Source organism: Nelusetta ayraudi, unplaced genomic scaffold, assembly GCF_046127955.1.
Source record: "Nelusetta ayraudi isolate G7.1 ecotype Tasmania unplaced genomic scaffold, CSIRO-AGI_Nayr_v1 ptg000011l, whole genome shotgun sequence".
NCBI lineage: Eukaryota > Metazoa > Chordata > Actinopteri > Tetraodontiformes > Monacanthidae > Nelusetta > Nelusetta ayraudi.
The window spans coordinates 20,519,817-20,547,593 of record NW_027466061.1 but is presented as its reverse complement, the minus strand read 5'-3'; the positions used below and the strand labels follow the sequence as shown (position 1 = coordinate 20,547,593).

Genomic DNA, 27,777 nt, shown 5'->3' with positions numbered 1-27,777 from the left:
TTAAAATGCCTCTCGTGAAATTTAACAATTTCCCATCATACACTGCTGGACACAATGTGAACGTACCTCTAAGTCTTTTTATTTTTTTATTTTATTTTTTCACTGTTTTTGACATTGATAAAAAACAAGCAGTGAATCTCTAAACGGACCACTGTGTGTGTGTGTGTGTGTGTGTATGCGTGTGTGGCGTTTGTCTCGGTCTGATTGTTGCCCAGACATGATCCATCACCACAAACCACACCTGAGCCTTGAAATGAGAGGAAACCATCAGAGAAGGCAGGCCAGGACAGAACGCTGCCGCTGGAGAATCTAGCTTTGCATAGTTGCAGTAAACAGTTTGACAGATTTGCTCAGTGGATGTTGATGTTAAGACGCAGAAATGCGGCAGCGGCGCAACTGATTTACACGACCGTGTGAGTTTCCTGGAGCGCCCGTCACCGCACTCATCTCCTGCCATGTGGGACGATTCAGGTGAGAACAAACGACGGCCTTAGAGCAGAAGTTTGCACTGAACAGAAACACAAGATATTCATTTCAGAAAAATTGAACCCGCTCATATTTCACAGCTGAAGAGTCGGTAAAAAAAAAAAAAAAAAAACATTCATAAAATGTTGAACAGGAAAAAAAAACATGTTTATCTTTACTCAATATTATCAAAATATCTTTTTTAAAAAAAACGATTTCAAGTCCCCATTTAAATAAAGAAGGATAATAATTTGACTTGGCTTAGCTTTCAAGCTTGTTAAAAAGGAATCATACAAATAACTTCTCACATTAGCATTCATCCAGCATCTCGTTATTGCCTTAAAATAGATCTTTTATCACATACTGTATATCATCTCTCTACATTCTTGCATCCTTTTTGTTTGCCCCAGCCCATCCTCACACACCTTTAAGTCACAGCTCATCCTTGACAATGCATCCACGGCTGCTGGTCACTAATAAAACAATAATAATAAACAGACATACCAGTCTACGATCTCAAACCAAATTCATGTACATGTTAAAAAAAAAAGACCTTGACTGCAATAACAAAGAATCATGTTTTGAATTTAAAAAAGAAATAAAGGGGGGAGGATTTTTTTTTTAAAAAAAAGCAAAAATGCTGCATCTAAATGGCAGCTTTTAATTTGAAAATAAAAGGAGAGAAAATGACAGAGCTTCACTCTCTCTTTGATCACAGTGTTGTGGCCAGTCTGTGCGAGTCGTCGTCGTCGTTGGCAGCGCTGGACGGCGAGACTCCTCCATCCAGCACTTGGTCCCCTGATACTCGAGGGACAGGCCTCTACATCTGAAAACATTTTTTTTCCTTTTGCACTTGAGTGGTTGTAGAAAAGTTTGTCAGATCAATACCTCTTTCTTTCTGTGCAGCCTCATCAAGGCTTCAGCCCATCTGCTCAAGATCTCCGACAGCTCTGAGCCTTAATGTTCACCCATGTACCTCAAAGCCACATCAGCGCCCCCCGCCCCTCCCCCCCATAGGCCAGTCTAGAGGTTGTCCCCTGGCTGGTACTGCGGCTCCGTGGAAGTGAAGTAGTCTTCTAAGAAGGACTGGATGTACTCGAAGGTGGGCCTCTCTTCCGCGTCCTTCTTCCAGCACTGCCTCATCATCTCGTGGAGTGACTCGGGGCAGCCCTGGGGACAGGGCATGCGGTAGCCCCGGTCCACCTGCTCAAGCACTTCTCGGTTCACCATTCCTAAAGGACAAAAAAATGTATTAATTAATTAATTAATAAAATAGCATGAGGAGATTTGTTTCATTGTTCTTCTTCTACACTGGCAGGACGGCACTTGGATGACACATCATGAGCCGTATGGTGACATGGACATGATCTCCAAGGTTTTTTGCAACATTTGAATACATGACTAGTAGACTTCCACTGGGTGTGACCACATCAGGCTGTGTCAACCTTAGCCAAGAGCAGTCAATAGGTGGGAATGTCAGATTCTGTTTGAACTATCCCTTCAGATAAGGGTCCTCCATCATTTACGCAACGATAAATACATTTCAACTTCTTCCATCTCAACACAAAACATGGATGAAATAAAGTCTGCTACATAGAAGCAGGGATCAGCTGTTAGTTGTTATGCTTCACTTGCTTCTGCAGCAGCAACTCGCTTATTTTCTTTAGAAATTAGAAAAATTAATTATGTCTTTTCAGTTACTTGATTTTCATTTTGGTGGGGAGAATGGAGGAACTCATGAATTCTACTCGATTAAGTGGGGGAAAAGATCTATAAAACAGCCACCAGGGGGCGTGTTGTGACGCCGATATATACATTTTATCACCCATCGGTCAAAAATGTGAATCAATGTTTTGTGCATGAAGGCAAGTAAATCAGAGCTATGAGATAAAAAAAAAAAAAAAAAAAAAAGATTAGTGAACGAATAATAAGTGACAGTTTTGTGTTTGTAAAGAGTAAATCTATAAAATGAATGGAAATAGTTAAAAAGATCAGAATCAAAAAATAATTAATATAATATTTTAGCATAAAAATATAATTTCAGTTAAAAAGCTTAAATTTTCCCATGTATTAACATTTGCAGAAACATAATCAAATATTCACCACTGCTGTTAATTCAGGGCAGCTGTGGCCCAATCCTGAAACTGGGTTGTGATCTAAAGTGTCCAGCACTGAAGGTGCATCTAATTTTCATTTTACACTTGATTATTTGTGCCACCTTAGCTTGCTAAGATTGCCCAGTGGTGTCCAACAACAACATTTGGATTTTTGTTCTCGTTTGTTTACTTCAAATGCGTCTTCTGGTTTGGTTCTCGGTTTGTGAAGCCCTCATGTCAAATAAAGCGGAAGCTAGAAACTGAAACAACCTGAACGTGAACTAAGCCCAGCGGTTATTCTCTCCTCTATAGACATTTATAGGTTAAAAGGGTAAATAAAAAGTACCCCAAAAAAACTGCACATATTTTGATGAAATCAAATGGATAAAGTAACCCGAGACGGAACTTGACATCACTTCTGATTCCCTTTATTACTCATCACTCTTCATGATCAAGCCGCTTCCTGTCTGGTGGGAGCACTCCAGTCATAGATTTCTTCCCGTGACAGGAAGACGGCGGTCTGAACCCAGTGACACAGCGCAGACTGGGCTCCGCGGGGAGCTCCGGCGCAGCTAAAAGAGGGTATGACACAGAGGCGGCGGCCGCAACCGAGTCCGCCCTCCCCCCTTCAGGACAGAGGGGATCGGGTTCTCTGACAGCGGGAGGCAGGAAAAGCCCCCGAACACCTGCTGGAGGCAGGATACGCTGGTGGCCAGGGGCCGGAGACCCAGCCTGACTTCTGATTTCTGCCTTGGCAGAGGAACAGCAGCTCTAATCACACGCCTGTCATATATCAGAATGGTGGCACGTATAAATAGACAGAGCCTGGTCGTGGTCCTGGTGCACCTACTGAGTCAGTGCTGCTGCACCACAGACACACAGAAGAGGGAGGGAAGTGCAGCAAAGCATCACACAAATGTTTCCACCCAGTTTAAACCTTAGAATCTGCTGCTGCTGCTGCTGAGGGGATACAAGGGACAGTTCACCCCAAAATTAAAATTTCACCCAATGGCCACTTGATCATGATCATGATGGAAGATCTGGAGAGATTTTTTAATCTGTGTAACTGTACTGCAGTTTCATGTTAATTCAATGTTTGTTTGTTTGTTTTTAATTAAACATTAAAACCATGTTTTGAGCTAATGAAACTTTTTCGCCATGGCCTAGCTGTGTTCATGTCAGCGCAAGGCAAGTTTCACGGCAACATTTGAAATAACTTTACGCAAGCAGCTCTCCATCAACCTCTTCAGTCTTATGCACAAAGGATGGTGGGAGTGCTTCAACAGAGCAACGCGGCTCCATGCCAGGAGGCTACACTGAGGAGTCAGGCCAGGGGTTGAGAATCGTTGTGGCTGGGAGAGCCATGAAGGCCAAACATTTCAAAGATTATTTCTTTAAGAGCCAAATGGATTGTTGTTAAAACATGTTTTACCCTGATGTTGGCTAAAACATGAGGTTATCGGCATCATCTTTATGTGCTACTGACACACTGATGATACCGCACGAGCGCTTTGGAGATGTGTTGTACTTCTCTTCTTCTGCTTTTTATTTTTTAACAATACTGGACACAAGTAAAACTAAACCCTGCGACGCCTCAGAGTAGAGGGGGTCCTCCTTATATGTCCTGAAGCCCAGAGAAACGCAAGGCTTGTGCCAGGAGGGGCATCCGACTCAAAAAAAAAAACCCGATGTGAAGCTAAACATGTGAATGAACTGGCTGTGGTGACCGTTCAGGGAACAGCTGCATCATCTGCAGGGTGGAATTCTACAAAACTCCAGATCAGCAGCGAGCATCATAAAACAATAACGGAGCCTGCATGGACAAAGTGATGAGAATCCGTTGCTCCGGGGTAAATGTCATTTTTGGCTGAACTATTCCATCAACTAGACCGAGTGGTTTGCACTGAAAACCAAGAAAGCCAAAGGAGCCAGATGGCTCAGTGAGAGATAGAGAGAGAGAGAGAGAGGGGTGGTGGTTAAGTCAGCCATATGGCAACTCTATAATCAGCGGCATCAGACACCCTGCAGTACCACTCGCATACAGCAGGGGTCAGAATGCAGCGAGAGGTACTTTCCCATGCAATGGTGGGACATATTTAACTTTGCTGACTCATATGAGTGAGCACCATGCATGGGGCAAAAAAAAGATTTGAAGATCCAGCCAAAGCGACTGGGCTCCCTACCTGGATATGGAACTCTGCCCTTGGTCACCAGCTCCGTCAGTAGTATACCGAAAGACCACACGTCCGATTTGATGGTGAAGCGGCCGTACAAGGCGGCTTCAGGGGCCGTCCACTTGATCGGGAATTTGGCACCTGGCAGGAAAAAGGGAGGAAAGCATGTAGAAGCTTACTGAAAAATGAAAGATAACTTAAATCTTATTGGTTTTATTTATTAACCATCAACTCATCCCCTGTAAATACTACCACAGCATTTTAAATCAAAATGATGTTTTTTAGTATTCATTCAAAAATGCACTCAAGTTAATGACGTGACGTTATCACTGCCAAAAATGCCAATAATTCACAGGTGAAATGTTTCTTGGCCCAGAAGGGTTTGGTGCTCATTTGTGATCTTGAGTAAACACCTTGTCTGGCCGTGTACTCGTTGTCCTCGATGAGTCGAGCGAGGCCAAAGTCGGCGATCTTGCACACCAAGTTGTCGGCCACAAGGATGTTGGCAGCTCTCAGGTCTCTGTGGATGTAGTTCATCCTCTCGATGAAAGCCATGCCGTCTGCGATCTGGGGGGGGCGGAGAAGAGGGAGGGGGGGTGGAGAGGAGGAGCGGGCCAAATGAAAAACAGTGCGTCGGTTGCGTCTGTGAAATAAAAACTGACGAGACACTGCTGCTGCTGCTACTGCATCAACAACAGGGGAGGAAACCAAAGCACATGCAACTGGAGGAATCTTTACAGACGGTGGCAGCCTCGCTGTCACTGCTCAGCTCCACTAATTGAGGAGTACTGGGAGGTGGGGCCTGGGGGGGGGAGCATTGAGAGGGGTGAATTAGGAGCGGGTCGCCGTGGGTGACTAGCACAGAAACTCAAGTGGCCTCTGATGAGCGTTTAAGTGCTCCAGGCAGTTAAGTGGCACAGAGTGAGTGGAGGCACGCCGCTGGGAGGATGGAGGGGAAGTGGAGGGGCGGCGCTGGCAGTACTGAGGCAGGATGTTGACTGATCCACACACACACACACACACACACACACACACACACACACACACACACACACACACACACACACACACACACACACACACACACACACACACACACACACACACACACACACACACACACACACACACACACAGATCTTACCTGTGCAGCCATATCCACCAGCTGGGGCAGCTTCAGATATTTACCATCTCCCTCCTTCAGGAAGTCGAGTAAACTACCTGCGGGGAGTCAAGAGCGCTCAATACTTCTGCTGACAGCTGCGGTACAAACACAGTGAGCATCACAGTGGCAGCGGGCAGACAGCACGGGCGGCAGGGAGGTTGCACGTCAAGGCTGTTCTCTTTTGACTGAGTGCTTCAAAAATAAACTTCAAACGTTAAAAACGTCATTCTACTTTATCTGGAATAAAGATGTAATTCCTAAATGCATGTACATGACATGATAGGGCTACTATTGGACTGACTGACTCATTCAGTCATTGACTAAGGCTGTGATCGTAGGAAAAGAAGCGTTTAAAAGAGACGACCAAATCTACGTAATTGGGGGTTACTGGTCCAATCACCCAAGGGTGTGCAGACCGCGGCTGGACGCAAAGCAGTTGGTGCTTTTGACCAGACAGTGGATTAGTGTCAACAGAGAGGCTGGGAGCGGGACAAGGCCAAGGAGAAACCAGGGGAATGCCAGAGTGACGCCCTCATGTTTTAGCACCCACGAGTTACCGACAGTTAACGTTGTGTTGCTTTTTTCTCCGGTGTGATATTTAAACTATTTCCAGATCAGAAAAAGAAAAATATGTGCTAATATAAACACATCAGATGAGGAACAAATGCTAAAAAATATGAGTACTTAACGGCAGTTTTGTTGGCAACTTAGTGGTACAAGCAACAGAGCGTGATAGGGAATGACTGAAATGGAGGAATTAGAGGCTCAAAACCAAAACCTTATCAAGCATTGACCTAAAGTACAACTTTAGAGGCCAGTATGAGACTGAAGGTCATTGATTTTCTTGTTTCTCCTCTTCATCACTGTGATCGAGCAATATTTAGGACTCCAAAAAATGAAAGAAGAAAAATTCTTCAAGAAAGCACAGAGACTTTTTTTCCACCCCGAATGAAACAGCAGAAGTACGTGTCTGTCCGTCCGTCTGTACCTTTGCCCATGAATTCTGTCACGATGTAGATGGGCTCCTCAGACACAACGGCGTAGAGAGGCACCAGCTTGTCGTGTCGCAGTTTCTTCATGATCTGGGCCTCCTGCAGGAAGGCCTCTGGAGACATGGTGCCCGGCTTCAGGGTCTTAATGGCCACTTTGGTTGTGCCATTCCAAGTGCCTGCATCACAACCACAGAACAGACATTTAGCAGATAGGCATTTATAGGGCCTGGACTGGAGGGTCTTTCTAAGAAAGCAAATATCCTTGCAAAAAGCCACACAGAAACGGTGGTGCGTTTAGAAGCATTTAACACACACACACACACACACACACACACACACACACACACACACACACACACACACACACACACACACACACACACACACACACACACACACACACACACACACACACACACACACACACACACACACACACACTCAATGGTCAGATCAAACTGTGTTGCTGGGATCTCTGGCTGAGTTCCCGCTGCACAGACAACAAAAGAGATCACCCACTTCCTGGTTGACAGCCTCTTACTTACGCCCTGCTTACATACAATGAGCTGCCATGAACATGAGGCTGACCTCCAGCAATGAATCACACTGACGAACCTCATGCAAGCCAGCCAGCCAGCACGCGCACGCGCACACGCACTAGTCTAATCCAATAGCAATGACGATACAAAATGGCAAAGGTGCACAGTGGTGACTGAAGAGCACCACGACAGACACTGGAAAAAAAAGAAAGGTCTTTTTCGTAGGTCTTTTTGGAAGAATATTTCAAAATACTCAACAAACAGGCAGGAGAAAGGCCAGTGGAGCAGAGTGCCTGAGGGAGAGACGGAGCAGGATTCCGGGATTCCTGGGATTTCACGGCGGAGGCTCGCAGGTCGAGACTTGCTGTGGGCTCGGCCTTAATGAAAGAGCGTCTGATGAAAGAGGCCAGCGAGTTGTGTTCACAGAAAAAGCCTCCCGCCTCACATGCAGGCAGAGAAGCCGAGCGTAGGAGGCGGCCTGTGATTACTGAGCAGCGTGTGTGGAGCACCACCAGTCCCGCTTTCCACTCAACTCAGCCTCTCTCAACTTTGGGCTTGACGTGAATCATTCTTTCAAACGCCGTTTATGTGCTTTTAAAGTCTGTAGGTTGGTTTTCCTTGAGTCACAAATGAGTCAGAGCACACAAACTTTTATTTCCGAAAGTCAACTCTGCACATCTGCCCATTCTGCCATCCGCCACCATCAAAATTAAAGCATCAATATCACAATTAAAGCGTCTTCTGCTCATTTGTGTGATATTTTTCAAAGACAAAACAAATTAAAGTTGTTGTCACACATTTTTATTTAGTCTGAACAGCATGAAATATAAAAGCCCTGGTTAATTAGTAAAGAAAGATTGTAAAGTGGAACCATTACTTGTTTTTATTCATTTTTTTCAAACCAATGGTGAGAATAAACAGGCTGGCATGCCAGAGGGAACATTTCTGAAATGATTTATACAAATCTTTGCACCTATTTGGTTAAAACAAAGTCTATGGAAGTGGTGCTTTGAGAGGCTCAGCAGAAGAAGGCGAGAACAACCGTCTGTACAAATTCCTACTGAAGAAGACCAAGCATATTTCAGATAGTATGAAATTAGTTCTTGAACTCATTCATAACCCATAAATTCCACTGTCAAATGAAAAGTTCCGCTGCAGAAATGCCAGAAGTTTTCTCTGACTTGTTCACCAATACGCGCTGGGGTCACGTATTGAAGTAGCAGACGATCGGGTGAATAAAGTGCACAACTCAAATCAGACTAAATGTCATTTTTCATCTCTGTTTTGTTTTGTTTTGTTTTGCTAGTCTCCTCAGTTGCAGCTGTTGTTTACAATTAATAGAAGCTTTTTCCTTCAGCAGTTGTTCAGAGCGGCACAAACAGGTCACCTTTTGCCCTTGTACCTGCCGCTTATATCAGTAAAAACACCTTGACTGAAAAAGTAAAACCAGCTGCAGTGTAGCAGCTGCAGTTTTGATTTCAGGCTGCGGTTCGCCAACTTCCACCTGCTTGGTACAAAAACATTCAGTGTCTCACCTATCCACACTTCTCCGAAGCAGCCCTGGCCCAGTTTGACCTCAAGGCGCAGGGACTCTCGAGGGATCTCCCAGGCGTCCTTTGCCAGTCCCTGAGTCTGCGGTTTGACGGTGGGGCACACGGTGGTCAGCCGGTGGCACAGACCGTCTGAGTGTTCTGGACGGAGGGGAGAAGAAGGAGCCACACGTTAGTCATGCGTTAGCCAGCGTTCACTCCCAGTGCGAGTCTATCCAAAGTGAAACACAGACAGACCACGAGAAAGCAAAGACTCGGAGCTGTTGACCCATGATCTTTACGGTCAGCAAATAATCCTTTACGTCTCCCTTGGAATCGTCCTGTGTTTTAGCGCCATGGCTGGAACTCCGCGGGACTCGGTTCAGTTGACCGTCGACTGGGCTGCTCCGTATCAAAGGAGGGATTTGCTTCGGGAGACGGTTTGCACAGAGCATAAGCTTTTCCACACTCAGCGCGGAGGCTAATAGGAAATATTGTGCACACAGGAAGGGGGAACATCACATGCTGCTAAGCTGAGAGCAGTCAGTGTGTGACGGGTTGGATGTATGGATCAGGTAAGTCTCTGTATTTCAAAGTGAGCAACAGAAAAGCCAGATTGAACCGCTGCGACGAGATGCCATGACGGCTTCCTTCCAGCGGCGGCGACTCTTTCATCAGAGGGGAGGTGACATCATTCAGCTGAACTCTTGTCAGCCCCCTTGTGTGATTTTACATTCGGAGCAGGTGCAAAAGGCATCAGACTTTAAAAAGGCAGGCAGACCTTTATGGAAGTTTTTTTTAATATTCACAACTATTTTTGGCTTGCAGGGTTTTGCTTTTTTTGAGGGGAGCGGCTGATTGATTAATGGCCCCTGACCGTGACGGCGGAGCAACAGCTGGAAAAATGCATGAGGGAAACCGAGGAGCAGAGCCCGACACAAACACACACACATCATTTTCTGGCAGCCTGCCTACCTGTGTAGTGCTTCACCAGCTTCTGCAGCGTCTCAAACTGGGCCCGGGTGGTGATATAATATCCGCCGTTGTCCAGCTTGCGGATCTTGTAGTGTTTGACGTTGTCGCCCTTCATCTCATCCCAGTCCCGGATGGACAGCGAGTAGGCACCTTCAAACAACCACGTTCACAAACACTGAGTTGCCTGGAAGTTCACCGTTGTTGAATAAACAGCCAAACACACACAGCAGCACGTTAATCAGAGGCTGACTGGGCGAGTTTAAAAGTCCATTGTGGAGCATTTTAAAGGGGTGTACTGGCATCAAATAGAACAGAATTTTTTTTTTAATGAGTTTTATGTGTGGTTTGTTGTCGTTTTATTTATACTTGGAGGTAAATCCCCACAAATAGAATAACGGTAGTAATTTCTTTTGCTAATAATTAGCATTTATATTCAGGGTTTGCACTCATTTTCACTGACCTTGACCTGACAGACCTTCTGCAACCTAAAAATGTAGAATTTTCATATTTCAAAGACTGGTAAACGTAGCATTGTTGAGGACGAGACGTGAGGGCGGAGCATAGCCTGTGCTAGGCAGAACAACAAACACATTCTGCGAGTTCATAAGGGGCACAGTCAAATTTCATTACTTTTCCAAAACTTTCAGTGATTTAAAAAAATTCCAAGGCTTTTCCAGGCCTGAAAAATGGCATTTTGAAATTCCAAGACTTTTCCAGGTTTTCCATCACCATGGGAATCCTGTGTATTTCCATAAAGAGCGGCTCCAGTTGGGGCAGCCACATCAGAGCAACAAATATCAACAGATGCCCAGAACATTGATGTTCTCAGCTGGTATTGCACACGTGAGATCAAATGTGTCACCAGGAACCACAGACTAACTTCAACATGTGTTGCAATGTGCTTTCTCAGCATTGGGCGCCAACCAATCTTATGCATTTGACTGCTTTGCACCGTCAGTGCCTTATGTCTTCGTACCTTTGGTGGTTTCACTCTCTCGCGCCAGGAACGTCCCCCTCTGGTTCCCCGTGGACAGCAGGATACGCTCAGCGTCTTTGCGGCCCATTTTGCCAAAGTACCATCTGCCGGAGGAGAAAGAGTCAGACAGTCCAGTGGGACCTCCATTGTAACCTGCTGAAACCAGGCGCTGGCTCGTAGGCGCTGCTTCGTGCGCCACCTCAAAGTGATGTGCTTCTCCACAGTCGCGGCTGGTTATAAAGCCATGCCATTAAGGATTCTTACTCGGACTAGCTGATCCCTAAATATGTCACTGTATACTGCACATAAGCAACAATGGCAGGCTGTGTGTGTGTTGGAAGAAAAACACCAACACTTTGCTCTGAGTTGCTGCTGTGACCCCACTTCAGGCCTTAAAACAGGCAGTTTGATTCTTTCTACCCCAGCAAAGATCCGCTGCCGCTGTGGAAGTGCTGCTCCTGGCAGAATGCCAGTAGTCTGTCTGTCCAATCCGAACAAACTGGTTCCAAATTAGGCACAGGGCCTGAAAAGAGGTGGAACTGGGACTGCCTCGGCAGAGAGGAAGCATCTAAGTAAGACCTAGAAATCACAAAATGAAAAATCTGAAATAAAAAGTCCCGTCTATCATAGTGAAAAAGTTGAAAATGAAAATGGCTGAGATTTGAATGAGTCTCACTGAAGGAGCAGGTGCGCACGAGTGGCTACCAAAACCAGTCCAGTTGCCTTCACTTATGATTAAGTAGCTTGTGTGGCTAATTTGCAGTGAGCTTCAAAGACAATCAGATCTCATTCAAGTCTAAAAACCATGTTCATGTTCCAGCCCCGTAATTATTGCCTGTGACGCACCAAGCGCCACAGGCAATAAGTGAATTTAGCTTCAAACATATAATATACAGCTCCATCCTAGAAGCCCTCCCAGCTCATCAGAGACAAGGCCGAGTGAAGGCCTACCTGACTGCCTGGCTCCTTCCCGGGTCCGAGAGATCAAACCTACAATCCGGAACGCTCGCCATTCGCACTCTAATGGTTGAAGGCAAGTTGACTGACTGGTGGCTGACGGGTTTGACTTAATGAGCTGGTTAGACATCTTGTATGAGGATAATGGCTGAGAGCCAATGGGAAACCAGGTCAAAGTGTCTAAAAGTGGCGCAGTATGTTTGTGTCACATGGGTCGAGTAGACATGGGAGTGCCACTGGCTTTGTGTTGGGTCCACGCAGCGTTAGTCACAGAGTGCCACTGCCCGGCCGCGTCACGTCCTCTCAATCAGAGCAGCGGCGAGGAGCCAACCGAGCGGGGCGCGAGGACGGCGCCAGGGGAGGAGCAGAGGAGGTCGGCGGGGAGAGAGAGAGAGAGAGAGAGAGAGAGAGACTTACTCCTCGGCCTGGATGGAATCAGCCGGAGCCACGTAGTTGCTGGGGATGTAGCCTTTGTGTCCGGTGTTGATGGAGCGAGCCTCCCACCAGTCGCCTTCACTGCAGGGCCAGAGACACAGTCACAAATCACAACGGCACGGCCAACAAAGGGGTTTAGAAAAGAAAAACATCAAATAGAATGGAGTAGATGTACTTTATTGATCCCAAATTGGGAAACTATGCTGTTGCAGCACTAAAAAACAAAAGGGAAAAGGAGGGGGAGGGGGGGGGGGATGTGCAGCTGCATTATGCGGCAGGTCGAACCGCTCTGTCCGCACAATGTCAGGGTGGGGAAATAAATAAATCAAATCTGGAGGATGTTCAGACCTGCAGCAAACATCTCGAGACCGTCCGCAAGACGTGTTCGCACACGACGCAGGGGAAAAAGTCCGGGAGGCTCAAGAAAAGTAGGAAACAGCAACAAGAGTTGGACGACTTTGGATGCGCGGGCTATTTTGAACGCTGCCAAATTTCATTGTCTGCATCTTTCGAAAGCAAACATTTCAAATGGAACACAGCTCAGCTGGCTACACTGTGGCAGGTCGTATCCACTTCATCCAAACAGGTTTCATTGTTTTAAAAGGTCCAGTGTGTAAAACTTGGCTTGATTTGTGATTTTTATATTGGTAAAAGCTTGACGTACTGCCCATAAATACATTATTAGGAGTGTATAATCGCAGTACAATAAAGATAATTTGGCTTTCCTATCCTTAGAACGGTTCTCATATATATTAGAATATCCATCGAGCAATAAGGGTCCTGCTCCTCGTTAGCTGCCATCTTGCACCACCATTTTTTAAAGAAGCGCATTGGACCGTGCCCGAAATAGCAAACGCGCTGTCAGGCGGGCTTATTTAAAACATTTACACACTGGACCTTTAAGGCTTCTGACTACAACAGTTATTGATTCATTAAAAGGCTATTAGAGCAAGGTGTTTTCATAATGTCTCGTCGCTGCATGGCTATCGCTGTACATGGATTGAAGTCAACAAAAGTTGACTGAAATGGAATATTGCGTGAGTGAGTGTTAAATCATGATTGGTAACCTCCTGATGTGCTCAGCAGCAAGAGTGACACCGTAGGGAGAGATTCAAATGCAAAATGCAAATGTCAGCAGAATTTTAACATACTCGGAGTTCATAATCCTGGAACTCGAAGGTTTGTTTGTTTGTTTTTAAAAAGGAGGCCAACGTGTGTTCACCCTCCTGGGTAAACTCTAAATGTCCCAGCCATGGCACCATGGAAGGCCAGTTACCAATGGAAGCAGCAGGACACTGGGAAGCCTGCTTTATTAAAACCCTACAACTAGAAACATATTTGCCGATTCAGTGACCTATAATTTATATTTTGGATTAATACGACAACAAAAAGTGGATTATTTCCACGAAGCACCTGAGAAACAAGGAAATGGTCCAACAGCATTACAGTAAATCCAGCACCGTTTTGGTGATAAGGCCTGAGTGTCCCTTTATTACTGTGCTTGGATCGTATTTCATTTTTACTGAATGGATGAAAGTAACTAAAATGTCAAGTAGCAGTGATGTAAAAACAAAAGAAGAAAACAGTGCAGGGATTTGACAGATGGCCCATTAGAGGAGAACATTAAACCAGACTGTTTCAGCCTTACTGTCAGGCCAGAAAACAATGAGATTACAACCACACACACAGCAGGACACTCACGTGTTGTTGATAATCTGGAAGCGATCCCCTTTTTTGAACGACAGGTCGTCGGCCGTCCTCGCCTCGTAGTCGTACAGCGCCACAAAGAACGTGACGCCACCTGCGGACGACCAGAGAGTGCGTTTGAAACATTTTTCTGGATCGAATGTCTCTTAATTCAAGACTGCGTGATGCGGCCTGGTCTTGTCTGACTAATGATGCCGAGTCATGTGCAGCAAGGAGAGGCAACAGAACTCTGGTGTGTTGGTCTTGAGAGGGAACTCCAACAGGGAGGATTAGATCTGGCGAAGCACCTCAGGCAGGATTATCCTCCTGAAGAGGGCGAGACGAGGGCTGCAGGGGCGTGCGCGTGACCAGAGGGTCAAACGCCCTCTTTTCGCGATCCAATGTGACAGAATGAAACTTGCTTTAATGGAAGAACAAAGCAGAACTCTGAAACCAAACACCGTTTTGATATGGAAAATACACATTTACATGAATCCACTGCGAGCGATTGGGAAGTGTTTTTTTTTCTTAGGGGAGGCCAAGTCTGTTGCGGTACCATAGACTCCAAGTGACATTAACGCAAAATTTGCTTTAACAATGGAAAAATAAAAAACCCACTGGGTTTCCATGAAGCGATTTAACGCGGCTACCTAAAGCCTCGTTAGGTCCTAATGAAGGCACTATGTGTCTAATGGAAGCAGCAGAGGTCTGGAGGGAGGCTTTCACTGCCAAGAATGGCTGCTAGGTTTGTTTTTCCTGAATGAGGCCGAGCAGCACTTTGGTCTCATCGTCTGTCCAGACAGATCTGCACATGCTAACAAGCATGTTACCCGCTCATTATGGAAACATCCAAGAAGACGGCGCACACGGCACAGGTGACTTTGAGCTGCATGTTTGCTGCGTCGGAGTTAATTCGGTAAACCTGCTGTTTCCATTAAACCCTCAGCGTGTTCTCTCTCCCATTCAGAAAAGTAAAGAAACGCTTCATCTCAAATAAGAGGAAGTCATTTCAAACGATGCATTCCCAGAAAATTTCTTACAAACATCGTGACAAGTTTTTCTAGAAACGCACAGACTCAAAGTCTGCGACTGTAGGCGACTCAGCTTCTTTTTACTTTTCTGAAAGAAATTTCACAATTTAATCCAAAGGGCTTCTTCACTTCAGAACTGATGATTAGAAGAACTTTACTGATTAGAAGAGTTTTTTCCTCTTTTCCTTGAGGCTGTTTCCTAGAATGGGTGGTCACCACTAATCACTGGCATCTCTTTCTTTAACACTAACTAATGTCATACCCTCTTTCATTCCATCCATAAATCTCCTCTTCAGAACGAAAAACTCATAATTGCCATAAAAGAGTTTCTGAGGTGCACAGTTGCACATCATTGCACATACAATTATGAACATCACATTTAAAAAAGGACCCACTATTGCAATAGTTATTTTTAATGGAAGGGGGCCGGTCAGCGTTCTCTAAATGAGGGGAAATGTGACTCACAGACGAGACACCGACACACACGGCATTAAAGAGGACTGAAAACTGAATTTGACCGGCTCCTTTGGGATTTAAGTCCAGCATGTGGCAGCGTTTTGGGTTTTACGAGGATTAGGGGAAAAAGACACTGGACAAAAGTCACTCCATAAGTTGTGTCACGCTACAAACAAACATAAATAAAACATATCGATCGCTGGCACCCAGAGTTGGAAGAAAAGACGAAAATACTCCAGTTGCTCCAAACCAGACAACCATGCCCAACACCAGGACAAAGCTGCCAACACAGTCGCAAAGTGCGAGGCCAATTCTATTCTATTCTTCCAAGTCTATTGAGACTTTCTGCGGCATGTTCCATGCTTTGGATACATATATGAATCGTGATAAATCGCGATTCTCGATTAATCGCGATTAATTGCATTGTAGCCCTCTGAATCGGAATCAAATTGAATCGTCAGGTCCCAGGCGATTCCCACCCCTGATATTTCAGAAGAATCCAAAGTCTCTTTCTCGCTACTATCCCACACCTTTGCACACTGACCTGTGATGACGCTGGGGAAGGGGCTGCTCACAGCGACCGAGGTGAAAGACGTGGAGGCCCCGCCGAAGGGCGTCATGACGGAGGAGGCGCCGCCGAAGGGCGTGAGTGCGCCAGGGTGACTGTTATAGCTGTTGTTGTGCGTCTTCATGGCAGGGGAGTGACCCATCCCGGTGGGGTCGGGCCCATAGTGGCCCAGGTGGGGGTTGACTGACATGGCGTTGCCATCTTCAGGCCGGTACTTGAGCTGCGAGCTCTTGTCCTCTTTACTCCTCACGCAACCCATCGTCGAGCCTGCGGGAGGAGAGAAAGGCGAATAAATGATGAATGGGGTTACTGCCAGTAGGAGAACAAGAGTGTGTTGTCGGAGTCACGTATACTGAGAGTGTCACGGCACCGAGTCTGCTTGTTTGCACAAGTTATCTCATACATCTTTAGAGACTTTCTATAATGTAGCAGTTGACCAACAGGAACTCTATTCAGAAAGCAGAATTACACAAAAGTCAAGTCCTGATAACTGTTGTGAATGTGAAACAAATTACAGCCGTAACAAGAAAATTCGCTTGAGAGGCTGATGGAAATTTTCAGAGAAATCTGTTCACACAGAATCAGTGTTGCGCAGTGGTCAACTTCCCTCAAAAACAAACATATTTCTTATACACTTGAGCAGAAAGCAGCAGTGCAGCTGGCAGAAATGAGCAACAGCTCTGGTGCACTCTGCACACTGATCAGTGCAAGTCAGGCGAAATGTCAGAGGATGCATTAAAAAAAGATAACTAATAAGAAAATGATAATAAAAAATTGTAAACCCCACAGTATACATTAGTGAGGGGGGAAAACTGTCCTGTTGGCACATCGTTATAAAAATATTAACTAAGACAATTTAAATAACAGGTCCTGCCACAGGACAGTTATATTTCTACTGGACTATGGTAAAAGGGAATTTCAGTCCCAAAATGATTTAACACCAGCCTGATCAGAAAGCATTGTCTTTTTTGCCTCCAAAACTGAGGTTCGAAAACAAAACATGCAGACGGCTGCTGTGACCACAACAAACATCAGGTGAAGGAAGTCCTACTGCTTGCATCGACTTTAAACTTCAATTGTGTTTTATTCAGTGGTACAAGTGATTGGGAATGTGTTTAGAATCACACCAACCACCTGATTTCACCAGCCGCCCGTCTCTGGCTGAAGGAACATGATCCAAATCATGACGGCTCTATTCTGTGGTTTATACAGCATGACTGTGACTGTAAATATAGTCTTCTTTTTAATCGCCATTTTGAAGGACAATTCACACAACTGAAGCCTCTTTTTGAGCGTTGTAATAGTTTTGGCCATAGTTACTGTGTGCGACCGGTGCAGCAAAGAAGAAAGAAAGAATTATCCTTATTTTATGTTAACAAACCAACTGCAGTATGTTTAGTCCAAAAACAGGTAAACCATGAAATGTTCCGAGACTTTAGTGAAAGAACTAAAATGCTAGAAAAAAGGTATTTTGTGTTTTTCAGGGTGCAACACATCTAAAAGGACTTGAGCTCTTGTAATGCGGGACATGGAGTTGCGGTACTATACACAGTAGCCTGGAGCACTTTCGGGGCAAGAGGTGGGGGTGGGGGTGGAGGGGGCGTTGTGGGGGGTTCGGCTGCAATGACCTCATATGACTTCACGAGTCCTGACAAAAGCCTGTCAAAGCGGGCAGCTTAAAACCAGATCCAATTACGGCCCGCGGCCGTGTCAACTCTGCCCTGTGATCACGCTATCACTGACACACATGTGGGCATGGGGGACCCTCCCTTCCCTCCCCCCACGAGGTGACCACCAGGCAAGACCTTGGTGAGAGATGAGCAACATGACAGGCAGTAGCCGTGGGAATCAGTGAGTTTAAGGAGCCGTTCGATCTCTCAGCCAAGTGTTGCTTGCCTCCCTCCTCTTGGAGCTGGCTGCATAGCAGAGTGTGTGGTGGTGGGGGAGGGGGGGGGGCTGCGCAGATAAACCAAATTTAAGAATGCAGAAGAATTTGAAGATTCCTTCCAAACTGCTACTGCTGATGTAAGTCAAAAGGCTTTTCCATCCTCTGCACTTGTGCTACCGTAAGTAATTGCAGAATCGACACTGATCCGAGTTTTACTTTGTGGCTGCTTCCAGCAGTGAGTGAGATGAACTCGTGTTCCTCAGTCGTTCCTCCACTCAACCCGAAAAACCTGGCAAACTCTGGAGCTCCTCAAGACAGCCATGATACACAGATACAACATCAACAAAGCTACACCACTGGCTCAGACACCTGTTGACATTTGCCAGCCAACTCGCTCAAATGTAAATATTGTAAAAAAAAATATTTTTAGACCTGATCAACGTTTTTCCTGTCGACCAAGCGAGCAAAACAAACCACAAACTGCGTCACGTCAGAGCCGAAGCCATCACTAACACCCTTGGCACCTTTGACCTTGTCACACCTCCAAAACTTTCCAAACCTCCTCGGCGCTCAGTGCTTGATCCTGGATCTAAGGCTCATGCACACAAAAAGCTGACCCTTAAAAAAAAAGAAGAAAAAAAAGAAAGACGGTGGCCGAGCATCAGTGTAGATTAAAGAGGGTGTCGATGGTCCAAATCCTCTGCAGTTTCTTGGGTTTCAACACAATGGCCGTAGGCTGCTTACTCCACTCCTGGTAACTATTACATTCGAGACAGTGCTCTGACTTTACTTTGACAAGGTTCTTCAGACCTTTGTGCAAAGGAAGGGTCTAGATGACTTTTGGCAAGTGGGGAACGACCCAGGCAGGTTCTGCCCTACATTACACACCAACAAAAAAAAAAACATCCCATCAGAGACAAATAACAGACTGGATTCACTGTATGACCACCCTAGAATCCCTCATTTATCATTGAATGACTAATATCTTAGAGTTGGTATGCTCTCATTAGACATTAGAGGCTTAATAATACATATAAAACTCCCCTTTTCTTAATGACTGGCAATCTTCCCAGTTTCAGCATTCTGTCTGCCGAGGACTCAGTTACACAAAAGCACTGAATCACAGGCCTGATTGAGAGCAATGGGTCTGGTGCATGAAGTGACATGTCAAACTGGTGCAACATGCCAATGGTGAACCACATTTTTTTTTAACTTTCAGAGTTCACCTAAAAGTAAAAATATATACTATATCTCGGACACTGTAACGCATTCAGACGTATTGCATTTTGACTGATGTTCCTGCGTTCGCACTCTATGCTTCAGTGCTCCAGGGTGGTGGTGGAAGTCAAAAAATGATTTACAGCCTTATTTTAAGCAACTCGCTTTACATGACACAGCTTTTGAACCACCCGCGGAGAATTTCCCAGGCCCACCTGCATAGCGCCACGGTCACCAGCTTCCCAGTCATCCCTTTGTTTGTCCCATCCATCTTTAGAAGCTGGAAAACCTCTTGCGGTGCCTCCCCACAGAGACGCAGCCCGCACTCCTGCCATCGCACCCCATACACATGCTAACACTGAGCAGCACAGATGCAAATTAAGGCGCAGACTCACTGTCTTTACAGCAGTGGAGCCGGCAAGCCAGACGATCTGTCAAGCCCAGCAGCTCCAATTAAGAATTTAACATAACCAGATGCCACGACCACAGGATGACATTTCCCGCTGCAGCTTGTACAGACGGCAGATTTCTCACTACATTGAACCATTTCAAGCCGGTGTTTTATCCACTATGTGAGGTCCGCTGAGGCCAGAAGTTGTTTTCTTCCCTTTTCTTTTCAATAAATTTAAAAAAAATAACTTTTCTTTAACACTCAGCATTTTCACAATGTGGCCATTTCCTTCTACATCCAGAGGGAACCAACTACCCATTTAAATAGAGCAAAATGAGAGAGTAAAGTAAAGCTAGTTGACTTTCGTGAAGGAATTTGCTCCCGTCCAATCAGCGGCCTGCTGGGAAGAACCGGAAATGTGACGCAACAAAATGCAGGCCGCTTTGATTGGATGGGGGAGATGAAGAAAGGATGATTAATGAGAGCGACTGTTTGACAAAATAAAAAATAAAAATAAAAAACAGCCAATTCATCAACGGCAAAGCAGATGAGGGGAATGGCAAGCAAACAAGTGCTGTGGTCAGATGATGAGGTATAGACATTCTTCAGAGGCTGCAGCGATATAGCAGCAACATGCAACAAGAAGTTCTAACAAGTCTTGTAACAGATCTTGAACCTCTTGTGGTGTCCGCTCTAGTTTCTTCAGCATTAGTCCTGACAAGTCATCATGAACAACTGGTCATCTAATTGTCTTTCTATGGAATTTGCCAACATGGATGAACAAGATTTCAGACTCAAAATTAGGGGTGGAGGAAATTTCTGATTCTTAGATTAATCGCGATTCGGACGTGAACGATTCTGAATCGATTAACAAACGTCCAAATTTCGATTATTTAAATACGTTTAATAAAGAAATACAGACGGTTCTAAAATGCGGAACTGAAGGGCGGTACGCGTCTTCTCCGGGACAATATTGGGAGCGCACCTGGAGTAGACATGCGCGGCAAACATGGCCGAACGCTACCCACACCGCCGCGAGATCAGATCTGCTCCGTCTCATTTGAACGCAGACGTCGGGGATTCGAGCACTGCTACAGAACCTCGGAGCCCAGATACACCATCCCATCCCGACGCTATTTCACTGACACGGCATTCCCGACTCTCTATGACCGAGCGAGCGAGAACAACTTTTTTCGACGGCAGGGAATATCGTCACTGCACAGCGCGGCACACTAGCATCTGAGCATATTGAATACTACAGTGCACAAAATTTGTTTCCATTTTTTTCTTAAATGTGTATAAAGGACACATTTTACTTTGGTGATTCAAGATACCTATTACCTTTGGGTCTGTACAACAAAGTTTCAACGCACCATGTACACTTGGCACTATTTAAATAAAATCTAACAGAAATGAAATCAACTCTTGTTTTTATGTCAAACGCACTGCTTTAAAAAAAAATTGCTGCAAAAATGTGAAAAGTGTGTAAATTAAAGATGCATCAATAATTGTTTTACAATCGAGCTGAATCGTAATCGTAATCGATTCGTGAGGTGTCCAAAGATTCCCACCCCTACTCAAAATCTCATAAATCAAGTCGCACTGCAACTGTCATTCAACCGGGTCAGTGGCCTGCTGGTAGAGGATCCACTCTGTGACTGGGAGATTGTGACAAGGTTGTATGAAAGATTAAAACAATACCCATCACCTCCCTGCTTGTCATTCAGACATTGGGGCTACACTTCAGGGTTAGATCACCCAATGAGTCCCAAACACAGCACCGCCCATTCCCCAGGAGATGGTTCGAATCTGGAGGACAGATTTCACATCCCTCAGGATGTGATGGATCAGTGGGACCTTTTAACAAATGCACAAAATATTTTTCAGGCTCATCCAAGCCCACAGGGCACAGAGTGACGTCCACTGAGCAAAGCCATGTTAGAATGTCATTAAAATTAACTCACATATTTGACATGGAAAAAAAAACCTAATGAACTAGAAATTACTGCTAATTCTTTTGAGCGTGTGACAAATTTGCCAAACTAATGAGGCTTCAAATCGACATTACAACAAATTGAATTACAGGAAGATTATTGCAACCACTCAGGTAGCTTTTCTAATTTCGGCTCTTGTTTGCATGATGAGATAAGCGTGAAGAACCATGACGATCTCTGAGTGGCATTGAGGGGGCAACTGTAAATACAGCCTCAGGCTGGAACTAAGATCTGGGTCACGATTGTCACGCAAATGAAAAAGATTAAAAATTGCTCATTGACGTGTGTGAGCACTTTGACACACTGACAGAAACAAAGAGCTGCTTCAAAATCTCTCTGGGGCAAAGCATCAGACAACTACGAAACAAGGCTAAGTTGATGAGGCACAGGGGCGGGCAAGAGAAAGTGGTACGCTTCCAAAGTGATGTAGTCGTACTCAATCGCAGGATGTGTGACATGTGCGATGCTGCATTACCAGACTGTCAGGATAAAGAAGACGCAGGCTGCAGCTTCCCACAAGGCTGAATGCATCAATTCTGTTGAGCTGCCAGAGAGAAGCTTCTTCTGCTGGCGCATGGACCACATTCATGAGATGAAAGTCTCACTAATCCATGGAAGTTGGTAACCACAGGGCAACTATATTCTCTGGGAACGCCCCCTGTTGAATGTGTGCAGCCACACTTTCGTCACAATAAACTTGGAGGACAAATTTGCGTACAGTTCTACACGAAAGGTTTGATCCAATTCCTAGCTTGTGACTGTCTGGGAGACACAAGTTCACTTGTGCAGTCAGTTGCCTTTCTGTGGTCTCCAAGTAGCCTGTCCTCTGCGATAACAAGGTATTCTGCTTCACACAAGTGCTGCTCACTGATTTCTTTTTCTGCTTTTTGAGACCATCTGCTGTAAAGCTGAGAGATGAAAACCCAGTGGATCAGCAATTTGTGAAACACTAACAACCAACCATGCCATGTTCAAAGTCACCAAAATCCTCTTTATTCCACATTCTGAAACTCCCTATGCAGCAAGTCATCTTTCGCCACGTGTGTGTAAATGCATTATGTTGCTGCCGTGTCATTGGCTGATTGGCAATTGAACATTTGAGCAAATAAAGTGGTCGGCAAGTGCATATATCCAGTTACATTCACAACATCCCTCAACACAATACACTGATGCTGAAATTAGGGCTGCAGCTACTGAATATTTTGGTAATCGATGAGTCTATCAAATATTTCAACGATTCATCGAGTAATCGGACAAAACATAAGTTTGCCTAATTAAAGCCCGCTCCGCAGCAGAACGCGGCCATTAACGTCAGCGTGCAAGTTAACACCAGACGTGGTGCAGGCGCGTTTCAGAAGAGTGAACCCGCACCGTCCTGGTACAGTTGCCTAAAGACCGCTTCCGCCCTGGTACCGTTGCCTAAAGACCGCTTCCGCCTTCTTCCCATTTGCAATAGGCGCATGGCCTCTGAGAGAAGCACGTTGTGCCATACTAAAAAAAGAGTCCATGCCAAACGTGAGCTTTAAATTAAAATAAACGACACCTTGAGGCAGGTTAGATTCCTCTATTATTTCTTGTAATCCAGTTACTCAAATTACTCAAGGCCCTAGCTGAGATATTCAAAGGAGGGGAAAAAGGAAGCACAACTGAAAACAAGTCAATGTTTGCTAATTTCAAACATTGCGCAAATGTTGAAATGACAAATAAAATACCAAAGTTGCACAAAGAGTCTGATAAGCCAAATCTTGAGTCCATGACAGCATACACTTTGCTAACCATGCCACTCGTACTTACTTAAAGTAATGTGGTTAACAGAAAGTCCAGGAAGAGATTTACACTTTCAAAAAAAAGACTGTGACTCTAAACTCGTGTTTCAGCTGTGACTAATCTGATAAGATGTAATTCTGGAGCGTACAGGAAGAAGCCGTCCGACCTTTGAGCTACTGCCTTGCAAAACCCTCACATTTACATGAGAATGAACAGATGATGCGTTCATCAAGACTGTACACACCCACACAGGTCCCTATTTTGTTTAAACTGTGCCACTTAAGTTTAGGACTCAATGGGTGCTATTGCTGTTATATTTCTTGATTGGTTCTTCAGATACAGAGTTGTTTGAGACTTTAGAACAGTGAGACAACACACGGTGCTTTAAGGCCCGTCCAAGACAAAACAAGTCATGAGAGAAAGGTGGCAATGTCATTGGTCTGGCGTCTCAAACATTGGCCTGACATCACACAACACAGCTCAAGGTTGGCCGCTATCGTGGTCTTGCAACAAAAGAGAGCCTGCGTCATAGCTGCCGTGTGCCTCATTAGCCAACCATGCCACTGAAGGCATTTCATCCTTGCACACTGATGTCAATTTGGGTGCTTTGAAGGCTGTGATTTAGTTTGTGTCAAACTGGTGCAATGTGCAAAATGGCAAACTTCACGCTGTACCTAAGTTAATAAGATCCGAATTTAACTATTTAGCTTATAGTGAAGATCACAGAGTTGGTCATGAATCGTTTTGACTAGAACCCAATAATGCAGCTGATCTACTAGGAAGCAAACACACTAAACAAACACTGTGGTACAGTTCCAGCTTTTCAACTGAGACTGCTCCCGCCATTGTCCTTATTGTAATAATTTGCCCCCTTAAGTTATATTTACCGCATTATATAGGAGCTCTCATTGAGCCTTGCAATAAAATGCCAGCACAGGTGTAAGAGCCAAATGCTATTTAAACACCTGGAGTACCTGAGCTTTCATGTCCGCCATGTTCTGCTGAACCTCTGGCCGCATGCCACAGTCAGTCAGGTGTAAGTCTGGAACACTTGCAGGGTTGATTCAGATGTAGCGACACTATTAACTGGGTGGTGTGGGGTAAGAGTATGCAAAATGTAGTTATGACACTATTGGAAAACAGCCAAAATTCTAAAATAAATCTTATTGCATTCATTACTTTGCAAAAGTTATAAGTCTGCTAATGTGTATGGTAATCACGTTATATTAAAACTCTTATTTTATGAGATTTGGAAAACCTGTAATCGATTTCACAAAACTTCTGGTTTATTGTTTCCTAGGGATGTAAAAATGTGAGATAATTGCTAATAAGAAGGAGGTGAAAAGAAGTAAATGCCAAATGAAGCATTCTGTCTTCAATTCTCAAGTATTACTCCCACAAGAAATCCCCACTCTTGAGGCGCAGACACCTTCTACGAACTTAGCATTAATTATTTCTGCAGAGCAAAAGAGCTGATCTAAAATCATCCGGTCAACCGCGTCACAATGCTCCCAGTGGCATTTCCGCATTAATGTGCTCATGTAAATGGATTCGCGGCATTGTGAAATTTACAAGCTGTGCCGGATCCTAGACGTCAGATTGACAGACCTTCTCTGTAAACACTGATAAAGGCAACTAGTGCTGCGGAGCGTTGCTGAAGCATCACTAAAACATTTCCCTGGCACAGGCCGTGAGGCCAGCCTCAGCCTTATCATGGGGGCAGTTTGCCATCTCTGCCACAAGAGCGGAGCAGGGGGGTGACGAGCGGAGGAAAAAGGGGGGACTTCCTTCCGAACCCATTCATGCCATTGGGGCCACCTGCTGTGACTGTCAAAGGATAGTGTGAGGCAGGGTGAGAAAAGAGCCATCTACAAGCTATAAAGTATAAAAGCTCTTCTTGTTCTTGGTGCACTGAAATGGATGTTCCTAAAAACACCCCGATTGTTTGTTCGTATGCAGTGTCAGAACTTTTTTTTTTATGTCAACGGCCATATCGTGACCACCTTGGAGCCATACAGTTACAGTTGCGGCCATTCATACTGTGAATAGGACTCGAGGAGATTGCCCAGACTCCTTTGTGTGTCCAGTTAAACTCAAGTCCCTGAATGCTAGCCAACACCACCTGTTAGCGCTCCTCACTCCTCTGCCATCAGCCGCTCTCCATTCCAGTTGTGTGTGTGTGTGTGTGTGTGTGTGTGTGTGTGTGTGTGTGTGTGTGTGTGTGTGTGTGTGTGTGTGTGTGTGTTAGAAGGAGACGTGACTGCCCAGCCAACTGGGTCTGTGCTAACAGAGGGATTTACCATGGAGAAGGATTACTTTGGCATTGCCGCGTACAAGCACATGAACAGGCACATCAGGGGGGGACAGTGAAAATTTGGAATGCACACATGGCAAACAACACTGAGAGCTTGAGAGCAAACCTGCTTTCGAAAGGAGAACCCCCCCCCCGTGATCTTTATGTTCTGAACTTCGAGTGAGTTCATGTGGGAAAATCTAGGAAGTGCAGTTACACCACCACAATAAGAGATAAGAGCGTGTAAGTCTAAATGCACACACAAGTGGGAAGGTTTGGGAATTGTGGAGACAGCTGGGGCCTGTAGCGTCTGCCCCAGTGTGAGTGTGTTGGTTGGGACTGGGTGAGGCGAAAGAGTTGTGGGAAGTTAGTGGCACTTCACAAACAGAAAAAAGTGGAGCTGTTTAAATGGTCCGAGTACACGTGGGGGGTTCAAACATGACCCTAGGCGGTTTAATAAAAGCCTATGAGCGGGTTTTATTTTTCCTACGTTACTTGGAAGTTACCGATAATCATCTGGATCATGGTTAGCGACGAGCGGGTCACAGAGTTTCCACACTCGGAAATGATCCCGGTGTCTTTTCTTGAACTTTATCCGAGTGTCACGACACTAAAAGGCCCCGCGAAGTGACTTCCCAGACTACTAAGTACTTTGTTTAGCTGACACTCACCTCAAAAGCGACCTCAGTTGCGTTGTACCTCGACTACATGCGTCCTGTGATCGTTTGTCCACACCTTTGTTCGTTGAAATGTCTTTCTTTTCTTTTCTTTTTTTTAATTATTCCTCTCTCCTCGACAATGAAGGGGGGAAAAGTGGAAAGAGCCGACAGCAGCAGCACCGATCTCTGTGAGCGGAATCTCAATCTTCCATCCGTCCCATAGCGATTTACTACTTCTCCAAAGTGCTCCGCAGGACAGCTGCAAATTCCGCCAAGACGACGACACACCGGCGGCTGACAAAGACCGCTTAATATGGCAGGGCGGGAGCCGAGCAAAGGAGTTAAACTATCGAGAAACCACCGCCTGCTGATAGGTCAGGACAGCCCTGCTCAAAGACGCACAACAATAGCCGCACTAGCACCGTGGAGGGGACGAGGCCAAAGGAGGAATAGTGCTACGTTCACGGGCCACAAATATACTCGGACGGTCGGCTTTTACTGCGGGTTCAGTAAGTTTACAAATCCTTTAGGATTTCTGCGCTAACTAATTTACAGATTTAATAGTAAGCATATCAAACAGCGTTATATTGCCCTTCCATTTTATAAGAAATACCTTATTACTACTTTTTTTTGACGAAGAGAACACAATTACAAAACACGTTATACTTAAACAAACGTGGCGTGTGGGGATAGCAAACAACACAAGCATATCAAGCCATGTGTTTTTAATATTTATGCTGAAAACGTGAATTTTCCACATCAATATTCACCTGTAATTACAATACGTTGCATAATACAGAAATTGTAACTCTAAGCCATAGCTGATTTTTGTTCTTATGGTTTGCTCTATCAATGTAGTTAGACCGAAACATCCTGCCTTTTGCTTAACTCTCCAATTTTAGTTTCAACTGTGAGCTAAGGAACATAGATCCGAACATAGATCCGACAATTCAAAGATTTCCTACAGCACATAAACACAACATCACCTCCCATTGAATGGTTTTCCCTTGTGTCCAATATGGCCGACAACACAAGCGTAGATTTAGGAGAAACCATCTGGCTCAGTATCTGAGAGGACTCTTTGAGGTCACATTTTAACCTTATGTGTCAGAATGAAAAGATTTTGTTGTAGTTGTCGTCTCTCAGAGTGTTTGGTTTTCATATGAACTGCGACGTAAGTTAATGACGGCAGTTTACCGTGTTAGTAACAGTTAACAGCAGTTAAGTTAGTCCTGTTATTTAGTGCCCTCTGGGTTTTGTGAATGCCTGAATACATTTAGAAATTTAGTACCCCAGGCTAAATATAGTCGGGCTACAGTTGAACCTACCGAACTTCCTTTCCCATTCCAAAGCACATCCTAAGGGAAATAATAAAGGTAACAATTATAACGAGAATAAAAATAACAATGGCTATAAAAATGTGAGTTCTGGTAAACAGTTTTGGCGGGGAGGGGGTCATCTTGGCAATATATCACACAAGTACTTAAAAACAAAACATAATACACTAATGACATGCCTCAATT

At 45.0% G+C, this 27,777-nt stretch overlaps 1 protein-coding gene across 1 annotated transcript; it reads right to left on the bottom strand.

Annotated features, from left to right (window-relative positions):
* Window positions 1-1,093: 1,093 nt before the first annotated feature.
* yes1 (YES proto-oncogene 1, Src family tyrosine kinase) lies at window positions 1,094-26,668 on the bottom strand. Its single transcript, XM_076021822.1, has 12 exons — window positions 26,267-26,668; window positions 16,021-16,311; window positions 14,005-14,104; window positions 12,286-12,384; window positions 10,912-11,015; window positions 9,936-10,085; window positions 8,967-9,122; window positions 6,889-7,068; window positions 5,880-5,956; window positions 5,149-5,302; window positions 4,745-4,876; window positions 1,094-1,697 (listed from the first exon to the last, which is right to left on the bottom strand). Exons 2-12 carry the CDS (start codon window positions 16,301-16,303, stop codon window positions 1,489-1,491), a joined length of 1,644 nt encoding a protein of 547 aa, XP_075877937.1. The 5' UTR covers window positions 16,304-16,311; window positions 26,267-26,668; the 3' UTR covers window positions 1,094-1,488.
* Window positions 26,669-27,777: the final 1,109 nt, after the last annotated feature.